The sequence below is a fragment of the Labrus bergylta genome, chromosome 7, assembly GCF_963930695.1.
Source record: "Labrus bergylta chromosome 7, fLabBer1.1, whole genome shotgun sequence".
Lineage (NCBI taxonomy): Eukaryota > Metazoa > Chordata > Actinopteri > Labriformes > Labridae > Labrus > Labrus bergylta.
Window position 1 is genome coordinate 7,789,769 of NC_089201.1, and position 22,620 is coordinate 7,812,388.

The 22,620-nt window shown below is 40.7% G+C and overlaps 1 protein-coding gene across 3 annotated transcripts in view; it reads left to right on the forward strand.

Moving 5' to 3' along the window:
* ldlrad3 (low density lipoprotein receptor class A domain containing 3) overlaps positions 1-22,620 on the forward strand; it is an 86,100-nt gene that overhangs the window by 33,460 nt on the left and 30,020 nt on the right. For 2 of the 3 annotated variants that reach the window (XM_029278746.2, XM_065956801.1), the window contains exons 2-4: positions 2,276-2,422; positions 13,636-13,761; positions 14,881-15,015. In XM_029278746.2, coding sequence (XP_029134579.2) covers positions 2,276-2,422; positions 13,636-13,761; positions 14,881-15,015 — 408 coding nt within the window. The remainder of the gene's footprint in view (positions 1-2,275; positions 2,423-13,635; positions 13,762-14,880; positions 15,016-22,620) is intronic. The other variant, XM_065956800.1, reaches the window with a different exon arrangement.

Here is a 22,620-nt window from a genome sequence, read left to right on the forward strand (position 1 = left end):
ACTTGTTTTTTATCCATGTACTTCTGGATCCTCCCATCCCTACCAGAACTGATCATTGGAATACTTTCCATTCATAAATTACCCGAGTCTTATCTGTTTACCCTTCACGTTCGGCTTCCTGTATTGCAAGAGACAAAAGACAGGTTTGCATCATCCCCACAGGAGATCATGAGAATCGTGCCATCTCGGTGAAGACGGGATCTACACATGATTTCAACACCTAAGCTGCTGTAAAAGGGCAACAGGAGGGGGGGATGATGTAAGGACAGACGAGTTCTGTGTGTCAGTCACTCAGCTGTACTCTGGGAACTGACTTCATCTACTTAGTGAATATCAACTAACTTCATAGAAGCTGTGGTTGTGAATTCACAAGTACCCAAAGGTCAAATATATCCATTTGTATCTCAATGAGCTGGATTCCTCAGTAATGAATGCTGGGTGGTCCAGAGTTTGTCTGTTTTTGTATTTTACACTGGAAGAACTGAAGCGCTTTGTATCCTTTTTTAATATAAATGTCCATATGATATGTGCGGTTTGTAGAATATTAATATTTCTCAATGCTTTAATGAAATATGGATGTTTCAAAGAAAATTCCAGCTCTCCCTGGCTCTCGTGCTGTATGCTAGCTAGGTGCTTCAAATTCTGGCTGATGACACACTCAGGATTAGAAATCTCCAAACATCAAGCAATGTGCCGTCTTTTCAGCTTTGCAGCCCTTAAAGGGGTCATATTATGCTTTTTCTGGTTTTATATGCTCTTTAGTGTGTTTTCCAAGTGTCCTGTGCATGTTGAGGCACATCTATGTGCAAAAATTCAAAGTCTGCGGAAACGCTGCTTCTCCTACCTCCTCCTGTTAGCTGTAGCATTAGCTGCATGTAACGCTCGGTTCTAGCCCCCCTCAAAACAAATTTGTCAGTCTGACGTCATTGTCAGTGTGATGTCAGTGATCTAAGCCCATTGGCTCGTTGTGGCAAGCCCTGCAGCTCATGTTGCACGCCCGTTAACTTCTGTAGCACGCCCACGATATGCTGTAGCCTGCGGTAGCACAGTAGTGCTAAGGTGCTAATGTTTATGCTCCCCTCGGACGCATTCCCAATATGGTAAAAGGGGCGGGACATTTCCGAGAACTGTGCTGAGCGACTGACCAATTACGGCAGAGCCGATAGGCCGACCAATCAGATCAGACTTGGCATACGTGGGGACTCTGAACGTGGACACTTCAGAGCCTTAGAGAGAGTGAGCTGGTGCATGGAGCGGCAGTACATGAAAACAGACACTTTTTTTTAACTTTAGCTATTGTGAACATACTTTAGTAGGTACATAGATTAAATATATGAACCCTAAAAAGGGCATAATATGACCTCTTTAAGATTTGGTCGGATTTAATTTTCATCATGACTTACAGCTGCTTCCCATTTGTCAAGTTTTTTTTTGATATTCAAGCCTGACATTTTAATTTTTTACCATTTTTTTTTCACACTGTTCCAACTTTAGCCATACACACTAGCTCATATGTGAACTTATAAACACACTGTTGCTTAATGTGAACCTAAATGAAATAAGAAAGATTTACCATGTTTTTTGGGTACTCTAATTTGGTTCTAATTTGGGACCGAGTTCGCTCACTTTGGGCTTAAAGGACCAGCTCTTGGCATCAGGTACACCCCCTGAGTCCTGCCTTCAAGTTTGATAAAGTGGCAAACCAGATGAACCCAGTTTGAGCTCTGCAGCATTATAAAAGGTTCCTTGGCCAGCACAGAACTCCTCATTACTGCCCTAAAGGTTTGTTTACGAGCTAAGCTGCTCACCACAAAGTGTCACATCTCAGCCAAAAGTCCATGCTTCACATTCCGGGCCAGTATACCACAGCTGCAATGTGTCAACCTAAATTGCCCCAAACTAGTCCAGGTCATTCTTCTGAATGTCTTTATTTCTGTTCATTTCATGCCACAATATAAAGATGGGCTTTGTTTGTTGTTTGAGGAGTTTTGCATCCTTATCTATCCTTACCTGTCCAGCTCTGAACTGAGTATTACACCCACAATACTTCTATCATCCCTGTCTGACCTCGTCTGCTTTCTAAATAGAACCATTCACTGTAATATCTTTAGAGAATGAAGAATATACTAGTCTTTCATTTAGACTGTGATGATAAATATCCCCTGAATGCATTATCCCTCTACATGTTTCTTTATTCTAATAGTCTGTTCTCTTTCTTGTTGCCCTCCTCTCACCTTCTCTTCTTACATCATTCTCTCCATTTTTTTCATTTCAGAGAGCCAGCTGCTCCCAGGGAATAACTTCACCACCGAGTGTAACATCCCCGGAAACTTCATGTGCGGAGATGGGAAGTGCGTCCCAGGTGGTTGGCAGTGTGACGGATTGCCTGACTGCTTTGACAAGAGCGACGAGAAAGGCTGTCGTAAGTCCAGTTTAGATTCCATTCTAATTTTTCTCTTTTTTTTTTGGTTGCCTTAAAGCAATGATGCCGATTTAGAGTCGCATCATGTCTTCCCAACTCATCTCGTCATCCAGCATTGCAGGTTCATTTATTTGCCCTTCCCTTTCCATAGAGCCAAAAGCGCCATTTAAACCTTATTCCCTGCCAACTTAAATTAACTTCCCTGCTCAATCTTCACTTCTGTCTCTCTTCCCCCCCCCCCCCCCCCCCCACCACATCCCCTGCCAGACCCTCGGCTCCAGTTTAGCACCAAGGCAGACTTTAATACCATCAAAGCAAAGGCCGATTACTACTGCGTGCAGGAATAGTATCACATGCATAATTCTACTGTAAGGCTACAGTAATAGTTCAGTTTTGATTCTCACTTTTAGTCAGCTTTGATCTTTCTGGTCTGCTTCTCCTCCTCCTCCTACTACTCCTCCTCTCCCTCCCGCCTCAGCGAAAGCCACGCACAAAGATGGAATCGCTGATGAAGATTGACTCTGCAGACCCACCACACTGAACGGAAACCCCCATCTCCAGAAATATTCATCACACTCCCATTTTTCACTCCTCTTTGCATCCTCCTTCATTATCTCATCTGATGATTTTTGCCTTTGGCTTGTAGTTTGCTTCTTGTAGTTTTGCTTGTTTTCAATTAGAAAAGCATACCACTCATTTTGCAAAAGATTATTTCCATCACCTCTCTTGTTTTCTTCTTTTCTCCTCCTCGGCAGTCACTTTTCTCACACTTCTCTCTTGCTGACAGTGAAGGGAAAAGTCTCTCCTCACTTGAAAAAATATCATCCCATGGCATGCTAGGAATACTTACAGACACACACGAGACATATCATTATTTTTATCTAGAGGACAATTTCAAGAGGCTGCTTAGACTGTATTTTTAAGTGTGTGTTAAATATTGACACCTCAAGCAATTTAAATTAAGTGTTGCATCAATAAAGTACTTAGAAGGATGGCTTATGTGCTCCAGATTCTCATCATCCAATGGCCTTAAACTGTCAGCAACTGTCAGACCTGGAAAAGAAAAATAGCCTGATGCATTTGGACTAATTACATCACAATTACATACATTAAATGTTCCTGATAGTTTAATCAAGCAGTCAAACTGTCAGGTTGGAACATCTTCAATCAAAGTCCCCCTTTAACTACTTTCCTTTTGAACCAACATCCAAGCATTTTTTTGACACTACATGCTATACTTCCAAAGATAAAAGCAACTTATCATACGGCATCACACTCAGCCTGCCTCTTGGCTTGTCAGAGGACTACTTGCGTTTGTTGTAGACGTCTACATTATCTGCTCTGGCATAAGTGGGCCTTATTATCCTCAAATAGATGGCTAGTTGTCAGTCGATAGCTCAGGCAACTGCTGCTCAAAAATCCCCAGACAAACCTCGGGCTCCATTAGAGGCTCTGTAGGGATGGACAGACAGACGGAGGGAGGCAGGGAGGGAAAGCCAAGAGAGCAAGGGAAGGAGAGGAGGACTCATTATGGTGGCTACAACAGGAGTTCAGTCTGTGTGTCTTATTATCTGAGGAGAACACAATGCCTGGAAACTTTAAGACTGCAGCGCTGGCTTCTCTGCCAGTGGAATCATAATTAGGCAGCCCCCTCTAAGAGAACACAGACAAATATACTCACAGCCATATTTATTCATTTAATCAACAGAGGGAGATTGTTGATTTGCTAACTTCAAAGACAGTTTGTTGACTTAGCGTATTGTCCTTCTGTCATTAAGTTAGTGCGGTTCACTGCAGACTCCTCTGAAAGTGAAAAACAGTCACTGTTATTTGGTAATATTTGCTTCTACACTGACTTCATATAACCAAGTATTAAATCACTCAGTGTATCTGGTGATGTATGTGCACTGGACTTTGCTATCAGAATTATAACTATAGAGGCAAGGCCTTCTTGACCGCCACAGGATATTAAATTTCCTCCCATCTGTAATATGAGGGGTTGGCTTTCATCAGGAGGTTTTCCAAGAACATTATTCATCATTGTGGAAGCTTTTTTAAACTTAATTTACAACACTGTTTCCTTAATTAGTCCCTTTAAAGCTCCTATGAGGAGTTTTCAGCTAGTTATGAAACTAACTTACATTAATACTGATGCATGTATGACCTACAACAGCAAACATTCCCATCTATGAATGAAAGTTTGATTATTTCTTAGGGTTAGGGTCATGACCCATATGGGATTTTGGGGGGGGAAATCTGATAAGGATATATCGGCCGATATCTTTCCTTGAACTGTGTTTGATTTGTTAAGATAGATAGATATAGATATACACTTTTTTATTGTGTTGATCCCTCAAATGCAATGATTAAACACTCATGGAAAGGATATGCAGTATAAGGTAGACAAGATGGTAACTCAACGAGAAAGTAACTGCTCATGTACGTGCTTCACCGCTTGACGCTCTGGAGGCCGATTATGCTCGTTGTGATCCAGTTAGCGCCCTCTGCTGGTGACAGCCAGAAAGAGAACTGCTAATGTAATTCAGCGCTACTCAAATGAAATGCTATTTGACTGGTGAACAAATCAGCGATCAAATTAGCCGATACCAATAGTCACTAATATCGGCCGATATTATCGGTATTTGGTAGTTATTTTAAATATCTGTTAACGCTGCCTCGGCGTCAAACAAAGCGATTAACAGAACACTTATGAAGCAGCGGTTGTTTACATTTTACACAGTGAATGTTAAGTTTTAACGGTTTAAAGAAATCTTAATTTTCTTTTCTGCTTTGAAATATTTCTGTCATAACATGATCAGAATATAGATAAGATGTACTGCTTTGTTCCACAGGGTTTGCCAAAATCAACATGAACAGATACTTCCGCATGTGCGGAGGAGCCTGGAGAATTAAAAATTTATATTTTTTGCAATTCCCCTTACTGTTTCTGCCTCTGTTGGGTCTACACAGAGTATTCTGATATTTATGTATATAAAACGTGTATATATATTTCCATATGTAAAATCTTTTGTTCCAGGACTGTCTCTATTATTAACATTTACATTTGCACCAGAATACAGCTGTAGTCAGCGAGCAGATCCCCTGTAAGCCTGTGTTGTTAGGGTTCCGCTGATATGGGTTTCTCTGATCCAATGAATTCTTATGCAGCCTGAGCTAAAGGTCATACGCAGTGTCATCTCCCTGGTGTCTCATTTTCTCAATTTTAGGTTTTGGAAAACTACTGAGGACAGAGAAGGAGAACAAATCAATTTTCGACTTACGGCATATGACTTGTTTGGACACGCAAAGATCAATTTTCTTTTTGAATAAGGGGGGGGGGAGTTTTCTAAAACAACTAAACAAGCACACGGACTTGCACGCAATATGGTGCATCGGTTGAAGAGAGTTGGCAGGATAGAATCACCGATGCATGAACTGATGACACTTTCTGGAGTTTTATTTCTCTAGAGCTGCTGTTTCACCTCACAAAAAAAAAAACTGTCTTGCCACTATTATTGTTGACCTGGCTTTGCTTTATTGAAGTGCTTTCAGGAGATGAAGAAGTTCAAGAGAATCGTGCAAACCTGATCCGTGTTTCCTTGCTTCTGCTCCTTCACATGTTTACGTATTGAAGACATGTCTTTGACATTGCCGAAAAGGCCAGGCATATACTCTCAAATGTTCAGAGAATATTTTTTTCACATTGTAAAGATGGACTTCTCCCTCTCCCCCCCCAAACCCGGCTGCTCTTCTCTTGCTTGTTTTTTCTTCCGGCCGCCCCGCTAGCACAGGGGTCAACTTGAGTCATGTAAGTACTTTTTGCTGGCTCTGAAACAACAGTCTGGGCTCAGAGAAGAGAAGCAATTTCTCCAGCTTGAGTCTTATTGCATTAAAGATGCAGCTTATTATATTACTGTCATGGTGCGCCGGGCCAGGACCCCCGACAGATTGTTTTAATCAAGTCCAGTTTTTTATGGAGTTCAACCTTTGCTTTGCCCCACAAGAATGATCAGAATTTTAGATGGCGACCCATGATTCGCTTTTACATTTTCTCTTGTATTGTGACTCTTCTCTACGGGGATGTGCTCGTAAGTATGCTTTTTGGCAGCTCTGAGAGGTCTTCTTGCGATGATTCAGAGACAGGCTGCTGACTGATTCCTCACGTAAAGAGGTCAAAAGAACCACCCCTCTCTCTGGTGTCCATAACGACAGCCTGCGAGCGTGTTAGACCAAATGGATACTGACAGAGGAGAGAGGGCGGGGAGCTGGCTGAGCGTACCGGGCCTCAGAGCCAGGATTAGCCTCTTTGCCCTTGTCCGTGCAGGGTAGGAGCAGGCGGGGTACACGATGGGGCCAAAAGGGTGTGTGGACATGATTTTTAAAGCAAGACGTGGTTGCATATAGAGTTGCAGTTGGGAGAAAGAGAAAAGACAGAAAAGTATGTTTCGAAAATAAAAATGTCTCAACTGGCAACTCTGCAGGCTGAGGCCATCTCCTTTCTGAGTGGAAGAATCCGTGTCTTCAGGCTTCTACATTCAGTAACTTCTGTATTAAATGTTTACACTCAACAGTCATCTATATAGGGGAAGAGGCAGGGGCGTTTCTAGGTTTCTGAAACATCCGGGGCTTAGCCCAGAGAGAAATGGCAAATGTGCGCGCTGCAAATGTTTTTGTATGCTTTATTGCGCATGCAAAAAATGTCATAATGCTTTACCTAAAAAGACAAAATACGCAATTTATTATAGCTTTAAATAACTACCTGACTGCTGTGCTGCTTATTCCCAGACATCTAAAGTCCCATTCAAATTATTTCAGAGTAAAATGAATACAAGTGAGACAGATGTTTTTTTTTTGTTTTTTTTTGTTTTTTTTTTAAATATTCGGGGCTAATTAAATAATATCTCAACTAAAACAGCCTAGTGACGCCACTGGGAAGAGGAATGCAACATAAAAGTGTAAAATGGATAGTCCCCAAACCAAAGACCGCAACTTGACTTTTGTAAATGGAAATTATTTATTTCAATTCACAAGATACAGTTAAACTCAGGGTGAATAAAAGCCACCAGAACAGACAAAAGATACTTTCTTCTTTTGAATGTCGTACTTATCAAAAGTGGAGTGTTGCTTTTTAAAACCTACTCCCTACTTAAAGCAAAAACTGAAGAAAAAAAAAGACTCAGACGTTCACCCCTACTGCTTCACTGCTCTCAAAACTAAAAGCAAAGGAAAAATCTGACAGTACCACAAATCACAAGCTTTGTTGACAGACGTTTGGAAGCTGACAATAGAACTAGCTGCTGTTGCCAGTGTGATGCCAGGTACACTGTAGGATACCTGTTTTTTTATGTCAGGATGTTCAGAAGGTTACTCTTCAAGCATTCAAACAAGTGAAAGGGCATATCCTCTTCTCCTTAATGCATTTGTTTTTTAAACCATACAATGAAACATTTCATTACACTCCACCACGACAGCTTTAATTGATCCGGCATGACCAGACATGTGCATCATGAATGCTTAAGATGAATATTCCTGCATTACTTCATCTGCAAAGTCAGTGTGCACACTTGACTGACCAATATTTGTTTACCAACTAAACCAGTGGTTCTCAACTCATCTAGACTCAGGACCAACCAGCAACTCCTCAGTGATAAAACGCGACACAAATTTCTGATATTTTTTCGACCAATCAGATTTATTTTATTGAAAGATTGTGGAGTTTTGACCTCAGTCAGTACAAAACATGACAGAAGCAAGAAACTGAACAAAACAAACATGTTTAAATAGCGCTTCACAGACATTTTTACACAAGCTTTTTTCCAGGCACACATTCACGACCCACCTCTGGGTCCCCGACCCACCTGTTGAGAACCACTGCACTAAACCATCTTGTGGCCAAAAGTTTTTCTTTATCCGTCTTCTATTTATTTGTGAAGGGAAGATCATCTAGTTTGAACTTCTCATGAAGCATGGGCCAGTTCTCACTCCTGCCCTGTTTATATCCAATCAGTGTGAGACACACAGCAAGAATAGCAAAGTGGAGTCTGTTGTTTTTGTCAGTTCATTTAAAAGTCTATTAATACTCCATAACAATAAGGGATATAACCCCCGAGAGTCTTTCATTACCTGATGCAATGTTTATTGATCCTGTTAGCTCTTCACAACAATCAGTCACAAAATAAATTCACTTCATCGGATTACTAGAATATTTTCACATTATTGCTTTGTGCAGTCATATCACAGCCAACGCCTGGAGAAACATCAATGGGGCTTCATTTTTGTGTTGTTGTTTTTTTTGCATGTTCTGACCTCCAAAAAAATGCCCACGGGGTATTGAGTTCAAAAGAGTAAATGCTTATCTACAACAAAGTTATCCTTGACAGCAGGAGTGGAAACAGCTAAAAGGACTCATGAGACTGATTGGATATGATCTCAACTCCACTTTGACAGAAGTCGCTTAGATTAGGAGTGTGTTTTTATGCGATAAGAACATTGACCAATGACTGACTCCAGAGCCATATACCACTGACAAAGATTGTGCTTCACTGACGTAGGTGTTCTTCCATCTGAGCGTGTATTTGTGTGCCAGCTTGTTTTACTCACCAGGGAGGACATCTGGGAAGAACAAGCGGATGGGAAAGGAGAAGTTTGGAGCTCTTCTTCGACTACTATATTTTTCATCCACTGTTTGATCCCAGGTCAGGACAAATATGTACTGGTCATATGGACAATAAAAGAAAAATTTAAAGATCATCCATAGCAGGAGTAGTGAGGAAGCAGAGATTAGTTTAATGGGATTGCGTCTGGTGCAACCCATGTGCTTAATGCTTGAGTGATCCTCAAGCAGGTGTAATTAATACCAAGGAAAAGGGATGAAATATTTAGTAGGGTCGTACATACAGTCTCTGATTCTATCTCCTGCGCTTCCTTTTCCCCTCATTTTGAAAGAATGCTATCCTTGCCTGGTCGATAGTCACAAATTAGATAAAAAATGATTGCTTGGAAATCTTCAAAGGAATATGAAATGCTGCCTTGTCATTTTATAATACAATGTTGGGCACTACCAGTTCAAACAAGGCAATTTGAGCAGCTAGAAGCTTCCTATGATGAATATTGCAGCAGGGTTATTATCTGACAGATCTCTCACTGCTTTTTCACTACATGCCCTTGCCTCTTTCTCCTTTTATCGGGAGATGTTGGAATATGACTGATATTTTTGCACATGAGCCTACTGCTGAGTATACTAGCCACACTTGCTTCGTCATCTAGCGTGAAGTTTGATAGTTTCGCAGAATGCCACTGAAGGGAGGCCTTTGATTTAGTAATGCCTCCCCCTGCACACAGGTTATTGTATTGTTACACTACCATGCAGGGCTCAGACAGTGAAACTTACAGAATGATTATTCTGATCCCCAAGCCCTCCAGACTGAATCCACCCTCGCCCTCCTTGCTTACACCCTGACTCCATTACCTATTGATTTCCTCCCCTCAGAAGTGCTCAGCAAGGTCAGAGGAACCTTTGAAGTCGTCAGCTGCCTCTACTCTGCCTCGGCCTTTGCTCATTCTTTGCTGTTTTTCTCTCTTATTGGTCTCTTCCTCCAGTGTTTCCTCCACACTCTGTCAATCATGCATGCCCATCACGACCGAGCCTACCTGAGAGCCGAACAAGATATTCCGATCTCTGGGGAACCGAGGAGACGGAGAAAAGTTGAGAAGTGTGGAGAGGGGCATAGAGGTGCTTACAAGGGGAGGAGCAAAGCATGCTGGATCTGCAGGAGTCATGCTGTTGGCTGACATGAATGCTGCTGGGGGAGATAGAGACAGGAATTAAGATACAAACAGTAGTATTCAGATGCAACACAGTGTAGACTTTCAAATGATTTACTCAAAAACCCAAGACATGCCATGGTGCTACACTCCCTGGCCTTGACTTGAACTTGATTTTTTTTTTTAGAAATGTTTTTTGGAGTTGTATCTTAGTCTAAGTCTGGGTGTTTACAGAAAGTACCAAACAGTATTTTCAATTAAAGCTGTTCTCCTGGGGGAAGTTTTAGTCAGATGTCAAAAATAAAAACCTGAGTGTGGGTTCTTTAATTAAAACGAAGACAGTAAACATAGAGGGATGGCATGTTTATGTGTGTGTGTGTGTGTGTGTGCTTGCTTCTATGCTTTCGTAAGTATGTCCTCCAACTTTGTGTTTCATTGTGATCTAGCCATGTTTTTCTGCTAGTGATAGTCTTACCTGAAGGAATCAGCCTGAACGCTAACCCCATTCGTTTTCATTTGTGCTGCTCAGCTGAACACTGGAACCTCAATTGGAAGCTGTCCAACAGCCTGCCGGCTTTTAAACAACTTCTACACAAGCTTAGAGAAGAGGAAGAACATTTGGCTTGGAGCTAAAAGCAGTTCAAAAACCAAGATGCATTCCACAATGCATTGTGGGGTAGGGTAGGTAGGGTAGGTAGTATTAGCATAGTCACTGCCTAGTAGCAGAGCCTTGCTTTGTTGAAGGTGGCAATTCTGGTTGTAGTCCATGTAGTTCCTAGAGCACCTCCTCTTTTTGCATTCATCGTACAGGATGGAAATAAAGTTTGTTCAGCACTTCGATCAAAGGTTCGTAGGTGTAAAGCAGAAAGCCCACCGCAATAAGGATGTGAGTCTCCTCCTCCATAGTGTCAAACTTTGGGACGATCTCAGTATCCAGCGTGTTATTAGCGCCATGAGATTTCTCAAACTTCACCTGGTTCCAGAGTACGATCTTCACCATGCGTAGATCGTACTCTGGCAACTATGGGCCATATGGTAGGTTATGTCATTCATCAGTATATTGTACAAGATAAAACTTAATCCCAAGAGGGGATATTAGGGGCGTACTTCACTGAGCACGTATCCTTTCATTAGGGCACAAGTGTCTTGTGTTAATCTCTATAACTTAAAATGTCTTTGGAACGCACTTCTTATTCACTTTGCCGTCATGCAGTATAATCAGTATGAATAGTGTGAAAGTATTTTGGACACAGTCTGTTACTCTTATTTTATAGGACTTACAGGACTTGGTGTCCAAACAGTTTTCAAGTTGATGTTTGACCTTGTCACTTGTTATTTAAGCATTTAATTAACTTGTACCGGTTGTATGTTTTACAGTTCACAAGATAGTAATATCACAGGTTCTCTGGCTTTAGACCTAACTCTTCCAAAGAACAGGACTAATGCCTTTTGTGAGGCAATTTTTAGCTTTACCCTCTATTCCACCCTCAATTTGGGTCTTCTAATTAATTTTTTTCCCCTTCTTGCTCTGAAACTGCTCGGCTCTCAGCTATAAAGGGCTGTGTATCCCCTCAAAAACAACTAAGCACATTAGCTCTATCCTCACCAACCAGCGCTGTCTCTCCCACCCACGAATTCCCCTTCATGATCTTGCCCTTCATGTGACTTTTGAGCTAATTTGGAACACAAACACTGGGTCATATGAATCGTGCCAACCAGTAGAAGTGGTGATGAGGGGAGGGAGAAAGGGATTGAGGAATAGCAGAGCAGTCTTTCCAAGCCTGCATATTAAAATGAAAAAAAAGACGTTTTGTGAATTTTCCATGTAAAGAGACCAAATCAAGACAACAAATAAAGATAATTCATGTAAAATAGAAAAAGAACTAAAAAATGAAGGATTGTGTTGTCTTTTTTGTGGCTTGATGAATTAAAAATTCCTCCTTCACAGCAGCATGTTTTTTTGTATCTTGTCTTTTATGTGTCGCTGCAGCTCAGAGCCATGTCTGCTTTCCCTCCCTGGACTCTAATGAGTGTGATATGCCGTGTTAAATGAGCTTTGGGTGGTAAGGGCCTCTGCTGTCCAGGTAAACAAAGGCTTCCCAGACTACAGACGCAGAGATCGGGCTCTATCCCAGCTTCCTCCCGCATTCAGCGGATTACATTTCATCCTGGAGACCGGCGCTCCAAACCCTGGTGGTTGTTATGCCCCCCCCCCCCCTCTCTTTCTCTACACATAATCACCACAGCTTGAAAGAGCTCATAAATCAGCCTACCACAATATATTGTAGAGGGAAAAATGTGCGCCCCTGGCATTTGAGGCGGCAGAATGCCAACCTACGAGCAGGCCAATTCCACTCTTTGTATTCAGAAGACAGAAAAAAAAAAATCCAGAAAGACTGTTTGGTGGCTAGCTTTGAGATGTTCGCTCTCTTTCTCTCGCCCTTGCTATGTGTGGGTTGTTCCATCCTTTTGTTGTTCTGTAGTATTAAAAATGCTGATCATGCTGTTTCCTCACTGGTATTAACTTGTAGTCTTATTTAACAAGTATAGTAAAGTCTTAGAGGAAGACAAAGCTACCAATTACAGCTGTTCACAACAGCAGTAGATCTCATATGAAGACAAACTTACAAGTTTGGGCTTTGCATTATCATGCAAATTACTGTAAGGGAATAATCCATGAGTAGATTTACAAAGACCAAGGCACAGAAGTAGAGGTGTGGGAAGATACTGTATTTCACACAGTTGTGGCTCAATAGTGTAAATCCCGATGGCTTTTTTTTTGTTACCATCAGGTTTTAAAATTCTGACTTTGTATTTATTGACCTCGAGCAAGGTCCTTGATTTACTGATGTCTTTACTTCCATCCACCTGCTATCTTGTTTTTCTGGCTCTGCTTGGAAAGATCAATGTGTTGGAGTTAAAACAAAGGGTAAAGTGCTAAACGGAGGATACCGAGCATTGATGTTCTGCGGGCTCGTCACTCAGTCTCAGGCCTGTCCTGGGAGATAAGACCCGTGGTCTGCTTAAGGCTGATCAATGGCGGAATCCATACAAACACTCTCCCACACGATTTGCTCTCTTTGTCTTTGTCATTAACTTGGTTCTTCTCCTATCAGGACTTTGTGCCCGGGATCTCACCCTTTTCTTGTCACACTCCAGAAAATGTGAAGATTAGAAGCATAATAGAGCAAAATGAGATGCTTAATTAACTGTTCTCTTCAGCAAATCATCAGATTTACTGTTTAAAAACGTACAGTGTGTTTCTGACTGAGGAACCTTTGATATATTGTTGGGTCCCTTCCCTGGTGCATCACAGCCAAGGCCTACTCTGTCATAAAAAATGTTATTATACCCTACATTGAAAATTGCTGCCCTTCTACAAATCATCCATGGACTAATATATTTTTATTTTTTCCCACCTCCTCCCTCAACCCTCCCTCTGTCCTTAGCCAAGGTCAAGTCAAAATGTGCCCCGACGTTTTTCGCCTGTGCTAACGGAGTCCACTGCATCATTGGACGCTTCCGCTGTAACGGCTTCAGCGACTGTCCTGACGGGAGTGACGAAGAGAACTGCAGTGAGTCACGACAACTAATTCCTTTAATAGCACTCTTGTCTCCTGCCACGGCCACCACACGTCAGGGTCTTTCTCAATGATGTACTGTCCCCTAGTCAAGTTTATTCAGACGCTTATGTACTGTTCACGTAGCCAGGGGTAGACTGAGTAGAGTAGGACACCATCAAAATCGAAAGAAATAGAATTATAATTAGAGAAAAGGAGGGGTTTTTTTTTTACTCCAGAGGTGCTTTTTCTACCCTGATAATGTAATAATGAGGTAATCAGCACTATGTCAGGGTATGGAGACAATACATGGGTTGCTGAAAGCTTTAATTACAAACTTAGGGGTTCAATAAGTATGAATTAATCACTAAAAGGCTCATGATGTGGAGTTTGAATTATGGGAGCATTATCTACACAGCAAGAGCTCAAACAAGAAGTTGCAGGTGGAGCTTTGGCTGTACTCTACACTTAATAAGTGAAACTTCATTGAGAAGAGGTCATAGTAATAGAACCACTGAACAAATGGCTAAGGTAGCATATTATTTTAACTTTTAAGGTTAATAAACACCTTTTGGTGAATTCAAAGACTGAAAAACTGAAACATTATGATCCAGGTGTGGTCTGTATTATCAGGCTTTCTGTTTGTCCTTACATGATCTCATCCCTGCCTGCCCAGTGGGGATTGTGCATCAAGCCAGTCACTCACCGCAGTCAGAGCAGTGTTTCTAGCCTGCGGGGCAGCACACTCACAAATCTAATTTAGCCATTTAAATGGAGCTTTGCTCCCCACTCTCAGCAGAGACTGCGTCACTACTGTGCAATGGTCTGGATCTTCTCACAAGATAATTCTGGCTCATTTTTGCAGAAGCCAGACCAGGACAAAACCATAATGTGTGCTAAAAACCAGTGATTTCTCTGGACAGTCATTTCTTTCTTTTCTGTAGAGTTCCAGTTTGACTTTTATCAGAATCAAATATTCTACAAAGTCACACTGTTTTACAGTAAATGTTTCATTCATCTCTATTAGTCCCCAATGACAATGTTCAAACCATGGTTATATTTAACTTTATGAAAGTGTTGTGACAAAAAATGTACTAAACCTGATCCTCTACTTCTGCCCTGACTTAACCCCAGCAGGTAACCCGTTGGTTTGCTCTGAAGCCCGCTTCAAGTGTAGAAACGGCCACTGTGTGGACCGCAGCTTCTTGTGTAACGGCCAAGACAACTGCCAGGACAACAGTGACGAGGAGCTCTGTCTGACTACTGCAGGTAAGTCCAAAAGAAAAATGCCCGACAATCATGCATGAATAAAGGACCGAGCAAGTTGACTTACTGATAGTGAACTGTGACACATCAGACACATCCCTCTCATTAACTTTTCACTCACACTTTTAGAAACTAATCTTTTTGTCATTTTGGTTTGTTGACTGGCCCCAGCTGACTTCTGTTCACCAAAACTAACTCACATTAAAGTCATTAGGCAACAGAATACTTAGTAACTTCAATTACTCCTGTGAGCTCTCTGAAACCACTGCAGCAGCAGATTATCTCAGGATAAAACTCAATCGATCACAAAGCTGCAAACTGAAAATCTGAAGTAGTAAATTTAGGTATTAACTAGGTGTTTTAAATCAGCAGCAGAACTTTGGCTTCGTACTAAAATAATTCATTGACAATTATCTACACCAAGAGATTACAGAAATTTATGCAAAATTAGCAATATATATATATATACACAGTATATGCAGTAAGTGACTTTTTAGAAAGATATGATATTATTATGAGTATTAAGGTGTTAGATGTGTATATATGATATGTATAGATATGTATATATGATGTGTGAAAATATCATAAATATTGCTTAATTCGGTATATTGCCATATAGTGTCAGAAAGTGCCTTGTCATTTTTGTTCCATTAACACAATATATAATTCACACAGGTGTGCAGAATTTGATTATAGATTTAGTGATGTAATGGGTGATCTTAAATACCGTAATGAATGTTTGTTCAATGACAACAGAAAGAAAACAACAAAATATCTGTACTGATATCAGTACCCGTTATCTTCTAAGTAAACTTTACTCTTCCAAGTATATATTCAAGAAACTTGAAAATCGTGTTGAACACATGAACCAGTAACAGGCTCACTTTCTTGTACATATTTATATTCTTCAACCTTATGAGACTAAACGGTTCATAAATGTCAGGCTTAGAGAGTCATTGCAAAAGTATCATGGTTTTTTCAAACAGTCGTATAATCATCTTAAACAGTCTTTTTAACATTGTAGTTACAATAAGCTGGTCGTAGTCTTTTATGGAAACTTTTGGAAAAAGTGGAGAAACACTTCAAAAACACAGAAGAAACTTCCAAATAATGTTATTCAGTCAGTCAGAAATAGCTGCCGCAGAAACACCAATTATAATGGATGAGTTAGATTAGTTTTTCCTCACAGTTAAAAAGAGGATGTCTTGAAATAGAAATCTGTATATTTCTTCCCTTTATTAGCTTCATTTAGAGTTCTTCCGCAACAACAACTCAAATGGGAACAATTCAGCGATAAGACTGGGTGGTAACTAACCGCTGTCACTTTGATCTGTTGTGACAAATTACCATCATTGTTGGAAATATTGGCAGGGAACTTTGCAGCAGATTGCACAACGGCTAGAGCTTGTAGATACAGTATTGAGCTTTTTGTATTAAACAGGATCAAGATGACTGATGAGTTGGAAGATTGTGTCAATCAATTGTCACATTTCTAATATTTCTGAAAACATCCCGTATAGGAAATCAATTTTGCAGACTGTGCTTGATAAAGATACAGCAAATCCTCTGAAAGATTAAACCTTCAGACAAGCAAACTTGAGCTGCTGTGATTTCTCGCTATGCCAATTAAACATATTAAAATGCACTTTGGCATCAAGATGATTTATAATGATATTGATGCGATGCTGTAAAACAAACAGTATAATTCCTGACTGTGAGTCTGATGTCTTCTGGTATAGGATGTCTTCCACACTGACAGGTATTACTTTACATAGTAGTAGTATCTTTTATTCATTCATCATACATAATACAATAATCATTCCTATAAATAGTTGAAAGAAATGTCATGATTTAAAGGTCACATAATATCCTCCTTTTTTTTTAGGTTAAATAAATCTCAGAGCTCCCCCAAAACATGTCTGTGAAGTTTCTTGTTAAAAATCCACTCGGATCCTGTATTTGATCATCTTTATAAACCCCTCTATTTCAGCCCTGCTCAGAATCAGAATGTGTCTGTAGCTTTAAATGTAAATGAGCTGTGTCTGACCACGCCCCTTTCTGGAAGGGCTGCGATGGCCCCTGCTTTTTGCACCAGGCCCGATTGTTTACAGTGAGAAGGCAGACTCAGAGGGCAGAACTGTGGGGGTGACACCCACCTGGGGGAGTGGTTACTGCCCTACGTGATGTCATGAAGGAAAAATTCCGTCTGTTTGAGCACACAATTTCTGAAATGTTGAGCAAGTAAAAGATGGCGAGGATGGACTTTTCTCATTATGGGGGGTTTTATTCACAGACAAATATAAGTGTTCGAAAAGCATGGTAGAGTTTGGATGTAACTTTGGTTTTAATCTGAACATTATTTGCATTATTTAATAATAAGAAAAAATCATTAAATTTCATAGAAATTGAATTTCCAAAAACTAGAATAGTGTGTGAATAATCATCAGTCTTATTAATAATATGCACAACTCTTTTTTGCAGTATGACCATTGGATTTATAATTCTTCTTAAGATAGAGCCCCTCAATTCCACTCAGTAAGATGAGGAACAATAAGTGAGCAGTAGATTATATGCAAAGTCATAATTTAATACATTTCTAGATTCATTCAGGATTGCTATTGACTTAAAATTCTACTTTGATATAGTCAGTATGCTGCTTCCACATTAATTTATGATCAATCACAACCACAAGGCATTTTGTCTGAAAAATCTTACGACAAAAATTAAAAAAGATAGAAAAACAAAAAACAAAGCTTTTATTAAATTGGCTATTTCATCATAGAAATTTGAAAAACAAGGCACACGATGAAAACCCAGCTTTTTAATGATTCCTATTTGATGAAAAAGCCAATTTAAGGAAGCCTTTCTTTTGTCTGTTTTCTTCAGAAGAGTGCCCTGATTTTTCCATGTTTTTGTTTAAAAAAAGAACCCACAGACACATCACCCCAAGTTACCTGCACCTGCTTCGTCGGCAGGTGCATGTGAATGGATGGGATTTGTTTATACTGATGGACACTTTACATAGCAGCCTCTGCCATCAATGTGTGAATGGGTGAGAATGGGTAGGTGTGACCTGGGGTGTAATGCGCTTTGAGTAGTCAGAAGACCAGAGACTTAAAGCACTATACAAGCTCATGTCCATTTACCATTTAATATTAGGAGACTATTTCTGAACATCAAACCCATTTTTGTCCTGACACAGCATCATTCATTTGTACACACTGCTGTCTTCTAAACAGTTTTCCAGCCAAGAGTAAGCAACACCTTGTATACTGTACTTTTCCAATTTCCTCAATAGTGGTCCGTGATGTATAGTTTCAAAAGCCTTCTGCAGGTCAATATACTTCTGGTGTACTCGTCTCATTCCACTGGCAGCTTCACTTCTCTCAGGCAACTATTACACAACAGTCGGCTTCTGTCAACATTTCAGCTGTACCTCCACAGGCAATCCAACATGATATCTGCCAGCTGTCCAACCCCGATGTTCATATAACTCGCTGGCAAATATCACCCAACATGGACCAATGTCTCTTCTCTTTTGTTATCAAAGCTGTAAATCCCTATTTAGGAGCTAGTTGCTGCCACAATAGTTAACTTTTGTAGTCCAGAAAAATGTCTTTCAGCAATATGAAAACTGGAAACAGACAACAAACATGGTAGGCAATGACAGATTAATGCTATAACCAACACTGAGATAGGTTAAGAAGGCTGAAGCTTAAAATATCAAGGGGCAAAACATGTCTGATAAGCAGGTGAGCTCTGCACTGGCATAGCATTCAGCCTCAGAGTGTGGACACCCTGATGAAACCTTTTAACAGCATTTATTCCCTAATATAAAATCAAACTAACCTCTTCCTCAGCTGTGGAAAAGATCTCTGCTCTGACACCATTAACAAACAAAAAATTGGATAATGTTTGAGATAATTATTGTGCTCATTATGATTCAGATTGATGAAATTCCTCACAAACAAAAGTCTAATACGCTAACCAAGGACAATCTATTTTTTTTCAAATTGCCTTCATTAAAGAAGAAAGTCTTGTTATATCAACCTGTGTGTGTTTTTTGAGAGCGACCGAATTCATTCATCCTCACATGCTCGCCCTTTTCAGACTCCACAGCTCAATTCAGAGCTGCAGGATGTTGAATAGAAATGTAGAGTGATGCAGAAATATTGATGGATATCTGTGTCCTCTGCACTCCATTTCCTTGTTGACAAGTGAACAATGGCATACTCGGAAGCATGCAGCTGAATGAAGCTGGGCGTCGTCACGGCATCTGAAGCATTAGATCTCAGAACTCAGTCTTTCCAACAAATAATGGATTCTGTGTGAAGAGTCAAAACAAACAGCTCAGTGTTAGCAGAATTTATTGATGATACTTGATTGTTACTGCATGTCGAATGCAACACAATTTACTTTGGCAGCAACCATTTAAATTGAGCCCTTGGTGTGACTGACCCAGATAAATACTGGTCATGAAATATGCTGAAATGTTTCTGTGACAGCCAAAACAATCGTGTAATAGTGAGTAAATAATAGTAAGAACATACCCCATGTCTCTCTCTCCATTGTAGCCGGATATAAATGATGTGTGCTTCCTTTAAGTATGGTCAGTTGACAACAAATATGCACAGTTGCCTGGAAACAGAAGGTTGGTCAACAACCACTGGCTCAACTTGCCCCATTCTCCCCTAATGATAGTTTCAGCTTCTCTACTATATGTCCTTATTTATTGTGAACCTCTTGTCCCCGTTAGGTGAACTCATACTCCCAGGAGCAGGGATGTCATAGGCATCAACTGAAGGATTAGACAGTGATGTCACCCACACACAGAAGTAGATACAGTAGACTACCTCGAATACACGTTTGTGTGTCGGCTGGTGTCTGCTTTGAGTAGCTTCATTTCAGACAGCGGCAGAGAGCTCCGCTACGCTTCAACTTTGATGTGAGATGTGAAAACTGCTGAGCTACTGCTATTTTTAGCGCTGTAAGTGCACGACTGTCCAACACTGTAAATAAGTAATATATAATGATAAAAGTAGCCAAAGTGCGGCAATCCAATACAGTATGTTGATATTGTTGGTTTTTCAACACACCATAGTGTTGCACTTATGCATCTATGACATCAAACAAACTATTCAAACTAATATGAAACCACTCTTGAATACCGCTAACATCTGTAACACATCTCACATACATTGTATCATCATAAAATGTTTATGCTTCTCAATGGGTGCTCTGTCAGGATCCAATGAATGCTTTTTGATACACAACGTAAAATGATTATACCTCATTTCCTACAAAAAGAAAGGGTTCTGCCTTGCAGCCTTTTCATCAAAGGGTCTGCTACGGTTGACTGAGAGCCTTTTTCCGACTACCTCCATCTCTAAAATGTTTTCAGATATCTTTTAGAGAACCTCGTTTTTTTTAGCTTTTTCTTATCACACCCCCCCCCCAGAATTTTATACTAACCAGCCTAGTACTTTGCATGTTTTCAATTCAACCTCCACAGAAATGCAGCAGCGCACCAACTTCTTATCTGACTGTGCCGTTCTATTCCAAAAGACTCCCCGCAGGCACTGATTTTATAGCTGTATTTGTATGTATTGAGCGCAAATGACCCAAAGTGTTCTCCCGCTTATTCTGCTGCCGGTAACTCGTGTCGTTCTGCAGAAGGTACAACTGTTGTGTGCTCAGTATTTTTGTGACCTTCCAAACATTTCAAGGAAGAGAAGCTCTGTTTATTTCTCTTTGTTTTTATATTATTATTTATTTTTTACCACCGCTTTCTGTGCGTCAGAAGCAGTGAAGGCATCACGACGGCTTGACTCTTTGCGTTTCCTTTCCGCGCACACACATCCTCACCTTACATTCGGCTCTGACTTTGCCTCTCTCACTATAATAAGCACAGACCTGCAGGTGACAGATAAGGCGTACAATATCCGCTCTGAGCTACCTGAGCACAGCATCTCCTTCCTCACTTTCTCCCCCCTAACACCTCTACCTCTGTTCAGATCCTATTCCTCCTCACCCATAATTAGTTGCTTCAGTCTCTCTACATTTGGTTCCTTTTGTTGAATGGTCTATGGAAAGATCAGAACACAGCCTGTCACTGGACACATCAACATCGTTGCACATATAGAAAAGTGTCAGAGGAGGTGCCTGCTAATTAGACCTCCATAGCAGCACCATAGCCATTATATGCCTCTGCATTTTTTTTTTTTCCCAACAGAGATATTGTAAACAATCTGCCACAGTTTGACACAAAAACAGCAGCACAGAGCAGCTTTTACTCTTTATCGTTTTATTTGAGGGGTAATTGATTTTTGAAATACAGAGCGATGGCAAACAGTGTTATTTCACAATACACAATCTTCTATAAACGCATTGGTGCAATCATAGCACAGTATGATAGTAGGATGGGGAGTCTGAAACAGATAAGACAGATAAAGGAATGGAATGCACACCGCATAAACATTATATAGTGAAGCAGAGAGGGAGCAGCGGGGAGCAATGAATAGCAATGGGCAGGAAGATGGAGGTAAGCAAAGGGAGACAGGTGATTTGGTAGAGAAAAGGCAAGGATTTGGATATCACTGAGTGAGGGGAAGCGATAAGCCGCAGAGGATGAGAGCAGCATCCATCTCCAGTCGAGCCCCGAGGCCAAGCGGCGTAACTCTGGAGACAGAAATGACATGAAAGGTAGTTTTTCGGAGCCGAGCTTCTTTTTGCTCTCTCTGGTCTTACAGCAGGGGACAGAGAGTGCTGTGATGGAGCGAATGTTTGCCCCTGCAACGAATTGTTGTTGAAACTTCGCCGCAGGGCTCGCAGGATTTGTCCAGATGCTGGGGGAGGCCTCGCTGTGAACTACAGAGTCGCTGTGCATATCCCAAGAAGCATGTGCACGAGATGCAAACTGTGAGCAGAGGCACAGTGCACCTTGCAGTGACTGTTCTGCATATTTAATTGTTAAAAAAACAACAACTCTGCAACCTCTAGAAAAAAAAACTCTCTGAAGGTCATGACACTGACAACTTTAAGGACTTAGTACAAAAGTGATGAGCAGTAAAGTTTGCGCCTTTTAAATGTGCCTGAGAGCCCCCCTCAGATCCGTTTAAAAAAAAGTAATTGATTTAAAATGCACACATCAGCGTCTCTCATTACGCATTAATTAACAGAAGCTGACAAAGGATATCAGATGGCGTGGGCGACTGTGGGAGATTGCGATAGTGACTCATTCTCTCATCACCTTTATCTCAAAGCAGCTTCATCTCGACCCTTTTTTCCCCCTCACTGAAGTTGTTCAGAAGGAAAAAAGTAACAGAGAGAGCGGAAGTGTAATAGATGTGTAGGAAGGAACAGAAGGCCGGCGTGTTCAAAAGCTCCTTTGTGTGTTTGTGTAGATAAGGTATGCTTTGTGTGGTCAGAAGAATCAAAGGCGTATGTTTTAACTGTGTGTTTGTGTATGCACTGTTTGTTCTTCTATGTCAAACTGAGTGAAGCTCGATACAGTTAAGCTCTAAAACGCTGCATTACGTGTTCTCCAGCTTTTTAAGATTATACAAAATAGATTTATGCTTTCACAGCAGTGTCTCCCCTCGACTATCA